The sequence below is a fragment of the Mauremys reevesii genome, linkage group 1 (genome assembly GCF_016161935.1).
Source record: "Mauremys reevesii isolate NIE-2019 linkage group 1, ASM1616193v1, whole genome shotgun sequence".
Taxonomy (NCBI): Eukaryota; Metazoa; Chordata; order Testudines; family Geoemydidae; genus Mauremys; species Mauremys reevesii.
Window position 1 is genome coordinate 246,309,818 of NC_052623.1, and position 6,839 is coordinate 246,316,656.

At 39.7% G+C, this 6,839-nt stretch overlaps 1 protein-coding gene across 2 annotated transcripts in view; it reads left to right on the plus strand.

Annotated features, from left to right (window-relative positions):
* Nucleotides 1-3,771: 3,771 nt before the first annotated feature.
* Nucleotides 3,772-6,839, plus strand: part of LMO3 (LIM domain only 3) — an 86,657-nt gene continuing 83,589 nt past the window's right edge. Inside the window, exon 1 of one of the 2 annotated variants that reach the window (XM_039520318.1) lies at nucleotides 3,772-4,152. Coding sequence is in view for 1 of the 2 variants with exons in the window: in XM_039520309.1 (XP_039376243.1) it covers nucleotides 5,810-5,837 (28 nt within the window). In the remaining variant the exon portion in view is untranslated. Of the gene's footprint in view, nucleotides 4,153-5,755; nucleotides 5,838-6,839 lie in introns of those variants that run through there. The other variant, XM_039520309.1, reaches the window with a different exon arrangement.

Here is a 6,839-nt window from a genome sequence, read left to right on the forward strand (position 1 = left end):
ATTTTGGAAATGCACTGATTTAAATAATATTCTCCAAAACCAACTCACAAGCAGAAAACATTTTTTAGACTGCCAAGATGATGATCCAAGACATAGAAGATGCCTAAGAAAGGTGAAGACTTCATAATCTTTCCAACTCTTTGCCCTTTCTCATGCATTCCAGTGGTGAAATGCCTTTTTTTATGTGTCTTAACCTTTTTCTCCAAATGACATTGAGCCTGCTGCAGCAAACAAAATAACTCTCTGAATTTCAGGGAGATACACTAGCACCATTCACCATTATGGAGACAGTGAAAATTACATTTCAATGCAGTGCTGAAAATTAATATATATCCATAACACACCACAGAACATTCTAAACCACATTTGGATTCAGGTCTTGCTGCAGCAGTTTGAGGGAGTTTAAATCTGGTATTCTGGTTTGGGTCCATCTCTAATTATATTACAAATACTTAATTGTCTAATCATTAACTTATATCAGAACTAATTCCTAATTTTTTCTTTGTTGGGATTCAGTCCACCTTTACTCCTCCCTCACCTATTTCTGATACCGAAGCACCTCTTCAAACAAACATGCACGCACTTCTACCTAAAATTTCATGTTGGAAGCAAAATGATACAGTGACCTTATTCTGAATATTACCCTATGGTTTTAATAGTTCCATTTGCTCCTGAGCTGGGAGTAATTTAAAATTCTATAGCAGCTTCTCAAACCCAACAGGTGACTGTCAGTGAGCTCTCAGGCTTCAAAGAGGTTGTCAGATGTATCATGCCCCAGGACACAGAGGGCTGGGAGTGCACGTAGTCTTCCCAACACTACTTAATCATATCACACGGAGAACCCCTAAGCGCAGCTCTAAGCCTGGACCAAAACAGAAACTTCTTTGAGCTAAGCTCTGCAGTCAGCCCGTGGGTGATCTAGATTAATGCCATGTTAATGGCATGAGAGCACTTGGGCCTGTCACATACATTCTGGTCAGCTCTCATGTGCTAAGCAGAGTCAGACAGGCTGCGAATAGACTTGAGTCAGCAGTGAATAGGTAGCAAAATTAGCACTATAGCTAAAAATACATAGCCAAGATTTTTAAAAATGGATGCCTAAAGTTAGGCTTCTAAATTCATAGCTAGATGACTAAATAAGTGGCTTAATTTCCAAAAGTGCTATGAACCCAGAAGCTCCCACTGAAGTCAAGACATTTTTCAAAATGATGCCACATATTTTAGAATATCCTTTGAAATAATGGACAATGCTAGACAACCTGAACTATAAGCACAGCTACCAGCTCTATCTGTAAATAATTATAGATAGAAATACATTGTTTTTGGAGTAGAGGCAGGGCTGGTAGTTCCACCGACAGATAAGATTGCCTCACACTAACCATTATAAAACCGTGTTTTCAGTTGCTTTTACTTTGCCAAACTTTATCCATTAGGGGGCACAAGTTTTCCATGCCAGCTGTCTTTCTCAGGCTGATTTTATTTTACTTTCTTAAATTTCAACTAACACTGCTCAGCCATTTCTGAGAATGGGATTGGGAGAAATATATTATTAAAATGTTAAAAAATAAATAAACCATAGTTTCGGACTTGACATGTGTCAGGGGGAGTCACCCTGCAGTCTGGGGCATGCCTGTTCCCATCCCCAGAAAAATCTACCCAAATTATGAGCGTCTGAGAAATCCATTTGCAGATGCACATTAGCAATTTTAGAGTTTGGCAGCTAAATGCTCCGAAGATTCTGTCCCCACTGAGTGAGTGCCATCACCTCGCAGCACGTACATAGCAACTGGACTGAATACATGCCATTCCCCACAGAACAACTGAGTTTGTAGGCTGGGCTAAAGGAGCTGCGCAGAACTTTCTCTGCAATAGCTCCTCCCAGATGCCAGGGAGATTGTGGAGCCAGGCACAGGAACTGAGAACAGGGAGACTGTCAGTCCTGTGCTCTCGGTGCTTCCCTCCTGCAGAGGAGAAAGAGGAAGCTGCCTGACTTGAATGCAGAAGATTGAGGAACAGTGGAGGGGAAGACAGGGAGTGAATAGGAGCAGGGGGACATGAAAGAGTTGCAGGAATCAAAGGGAGAGGATGGGGAGTTGGAGAGCAACATGGGCTAGGGCAGGGCATGGGGGAGCTGGATAGCATTAGAGGGCTGGCTAGAAGATGATAGGCTGGGGGCAGAGAGTCAGAAGAGTCTACAAGCACTAAAGCACACTCTTCTCCTGAACCCAGCATTGAGCCCACGAGTCCTGGGTCTCTATATTCCCTTGCTGTCAGCAAATAGCCACGTAAGCCACTGGCAAAGTGGATGTCTCATTCCCTTCTGGTCCACATAAGGGTAAAAGAGGCCTATGCTACAGATCTAAACGTCTGAATCCTGCTGCTGACCTAAGCTCTGGGTCAATGTGGTTCTACATGATGGATTTTCTGTTTTTTCAGTTTTGTTTTTTGTTTAAGAAATTATATTTAAAAAATGTGAAAAGTTGAGGTTGCAAAGTTAAGTGCTCAAAAGTTTGGAAATGTCAGTATGAAGTTTGCTAGTGCAACCGTAATAAATTACCCTTGTGCCTAAGAATTATGATAATGTCTTTAATTACATGATCACATCACTAGTTTTTTCAACAGGACACCTGTCTCATTCAGTGCCCACATGGAGCTCTGACAGAGGAATCAGGGCTGTGTAGTGAAGGAGGCTGCCTCATTTGTTGCATTATTTTGAAGGCGTGTACTTTTTGAAGAACTGGAGATGGCAGGAGGAGAAAGGAGAGTCTTGTGGTTAAGGCAGTTGAATGCTTCCCTGGAAAATAGGATTCTATCCTTGCCTCTGCCACAAAGATCTTATCTGATGCTGGTCAAGTCACTTAAACCAAACTTTTCACAGATGGTCACTATTTGTCCTTGTTTTCTGGCTATCCACCAGGAGATATCTGGGGCTTGATTTGCAGAAATGCTGAGCACTCTCAGCTGCAACAGAAGTCAGCAGGAGCTGAGCTTTGAACATATGAAGTGCTATATAATAAGTACTCTGAAAAGTCAGGCCCTAAGGGTTGCAAATTGGGCGATCTCTCTGGACCTCAGTTCTCCATCTGTAAAATGGGATTAATTAAACCACCTATTTTCCCAGGGGTGTTGTGAAAATAAATTCATTAATGTTTGTGAAAGACTCCAATTCTGTGATGAAAGCACAATAGAAATGCCCCTGTGGAAATTAATAATTCTATATTCAGTGCAGGGTTTGGATGGAGTGTGTTTAAGGCCTAGGACCATACTCTGAGTGAGAAGGATAAAAAGAAATATTAAGTTCACCAAATAAGGCAGAGGTCTTATGGAAAAAAGAGTATGTCATCCTGTAATTAAAGGTTGTATCATAGTGCATACATGAGGGAGCCAAATTAAGATTTCGTACGCAACCCTGTATCTGGCCCTTTCTAACTTTTTAGTGCTTGACTTTGCAAACTTGATGTTGTTTTAACATAGGTTTTTTTGGGATGTAATATATATAAGAGAATGGGCAAAACCTTACATGGTGATAGGTGCTGGAGAAGATGTTACCCTTTGGAGGAGTTATCAAACCAGCATCCTGAATAGTTGTCACATTAAATCCCAGTAGAATTAGATGGAAACCAGAGTCTTAGCGATTTCATTACTGAGCACCAGGTGCCCATAAAATGTTAATTTTCAAAAATGAATTAATAATTACAGCTAATTATTGGCCAATAGCCTCCAGCCATCCTGCTTTAATGCTGTGATCCCATCGTAACTCATAAGGATCAGGCTGGGTCAGTAGCAGGATGTAAAATCCCTAAAGAAATTCAGGAGTTTCTGTAAATGGTGGTAATTCATTAAGTGGTACTCTTCCCCCAGAGTTATTTGGGGTTATTTGACAAAACCATCTTCCAAAATGAGACTTAAAACTGAAGTCCTGATCTCTTGTGCTAATTAAGAAATGCCTTAGCATTACCCTCCTCCGACCCCCATAGTAGAGTTTTAATTCCAGTGTCCTGGCCAAATTCTAAGGGCACGTAGTTTTATTCTGCCTATCTAAATTACTCCAGTAGTTTCACATCCTCTGCTAAAAACTGTAATATAGCATTTTTTTTTTTCAAAATACGGATGCTATATTTCACCCTAGAAACTGGAGCATTTCAGTGTCAGGTAAGTGATCCCTGTTGTTTATGTAATACCACATGAGGCGTGAGAGAGAAGAAAAAGTAAGATAAGAGTTAAATATTTGTTAGGAGGGAGGTGCTGGATTGCAGTTGCCAGAGTCAAAATGGCCATTTAAGGAATGCAGCTGGCTGTCTCTTGCAGATTTAAAGGGCCAGCTAAAAGGAAAATCTGGTGGGGAAAGGTCAAATGTAAGGGTAAACTCAAAGTTGGAACTCAGGAATCACTGGCAATTATTCCTATTCCACAAAGACTTTTATGTGCATGTTTAATTTTATATGCTATGAATTGCCTTCTTGAGCCTAAATCTCATTGAGAGACAATGGGACAAATTCCTAATTTCCTAAATAACTTTTGAAAATTAGGCTAAGTCCTGAGTTACTTAGGTGCTTTGGAAAATTTTATCCTAAGTCATTTCCACTAAAAGAGTGAACTGCATAGCATTTTGAGTTTCCTGCATTAGTTGTGTCCCCCTCACTTTGAGTCTTTGTCAAACTCTGCGTGTCTCATATTCAGGCTTTGGCACGTTGAGAGGGATGAATCTATGCAATACACTTAAAATATGCCATTTCGTATTTAAGGGTGCCCTTTTGTTTTGGTTTCCCTTAAATGTGCTGCAATTCCTGCTTAGATTGTGTACAACTACAAGGGATGTAGGTGGGAGACTGAAAAAGAAACTTGATCCCAGTCTGAATACTTGCAAGAGCACGTAGGTGTGGCGGCAGTATCATTATATTGATTATTTTGTTTGTTGAGACTGAAATTACAGTTTGTAAAATGTAGTTGTAGAAGGAACAAACCATCTTTGTTCTGATATCCATAACGGGCGTGAGGGAGGAGAGAAATTGCAAATGAATGTGAAAAGGCCATTTAGAAAATTGGCAACATTTTAAAGTTTTTTCCATGAACAATTTTGTCATACACTGTACTTTCCTCTTTGAATGGCTTTCTCACAAACTCTGCTAATATGCCTCCTTCAAAGTCATATGATTCAGTTCATTATGAATGACTTTCAGCTGTTCTGTAAGCTGTTATTGTCCAGGCTCCACTGCAGCAAAGGGTCACTTGCAGTTTCCATTTCAAACCCGGGTTTTCAGGTGTTTATTATACACTTGGCAGTCTTCAAATTTGGGTTGAAACTTGGTGCATATGTTTTTTCAGCCAAGATGTGCCTTCTCCCCCAAAGACTCATTTAACTCGTTAGTGCCTGAACAGAATCTAATTGTATATTAACTGCAATTTTAAAAGAAATATATTTTTGAGACTTAAGTATTAATTTCTTTGGCAGCCTATAAACCACTAACATTCTACAGGCAAAATGTGAAGGTGTGATTTTTAGTGATTGGCCAAAATTAAAGCTCTCTCAGGTTTTCAGACATCTAAGTGTTGATACTGGCTTCTGTTTTGTGTCTGTCTAATTTCTACAACAAGGCACTCATCCAACAAGCAGCTCCACGCACCTGGACCCCCCTACATATGTACAAAGTCCCATTCACTTCAGTGGGGCTTCATGTGAACACAGTAATCTGCCTATGTGGAGATGCTAGCAGGATCAGGGACTAAAAGTGCTAAATTCTTCACAACATATATTTGCAAGTCATCCTTAGAGATATTGTCAACATTAACGCCTATCTTTAAAAATCACATGACTTCTGTGGGATTCAACGCAACAGGTAGGGCCCATTCACAAAGATTTGATTGCAGGATCAGAGGCTTAGATTATAGAAATTTAAAGAGCCTTTTAAAAGAAATCGAATGCGCTTTTACACGATTGTTGGTGCCTGCTTACTTGACAGTTCACTACTTAGCTTTGGACACTGAAATAAGATACCTAGGCTTCACTTTTGTTTCTAGTAGGTTTCCCTTCTGGTTCTCCTCCACTAGCACGTATAGTTTGTAGGGAAATATTTAAGTACCCCAGTGGGTTACCACTGAAATTTAAAATAAGGCACAAAAAACTATTTATTTATTAGGCTTTGTAAAATATTTTTAGAAAACTGTATCTAAAATTAGTCCCTAAAATTGACATTCCATTCTCTCTTCTAAAAAAGACTGATCATTCTTGGGTTTTAAAAATGTGCCTGTTGAAAAGGCCATTTTTAAAAAAAATTAAAATAACCACCGAGCAAGGTGTTTTGCTTTTTATAATTCTCTTCACTGACTAGGATACAGCAGACTCTAGTCTAATCTAAGATACATGAGTGTTTAATTTATCACTACGTGTTCCGTACAATTTGCTACAAGTACAATAGTTACTTTTACAAGGTGTGCACTTACATATTTGAAACCAGCATCCACTTCCAAAGTTACACACATACCATTTTCATTTTTTATAAAAAGTTCGATCCTGCGAACCTTTACTCATGTGAGTACTCTCATTTACTTAAGCATGGGCTACTTACAAGACTAAGGCTGCAGGAAGGCTCGGGCCTTCAAAATCAATGATTCAATAGCTTGAGTGGTGAAAATGCCACTGAAGTAGTTGTACTGATTTGAGGTTGCAGTGCTGCAATCTGTACTCATATGAGTAATCCTCATTCAAGCAAATAGTCCCCACTGGCCTTCTTGTAGCAATGCAGTGAAGATGGATTATTCCCCTAAGAAAGAGTGGCAGGATTGGGCCCTAGAATCAATACAATAGCGTTTTCACAACTCAGAAGCCACTGAACATTAGG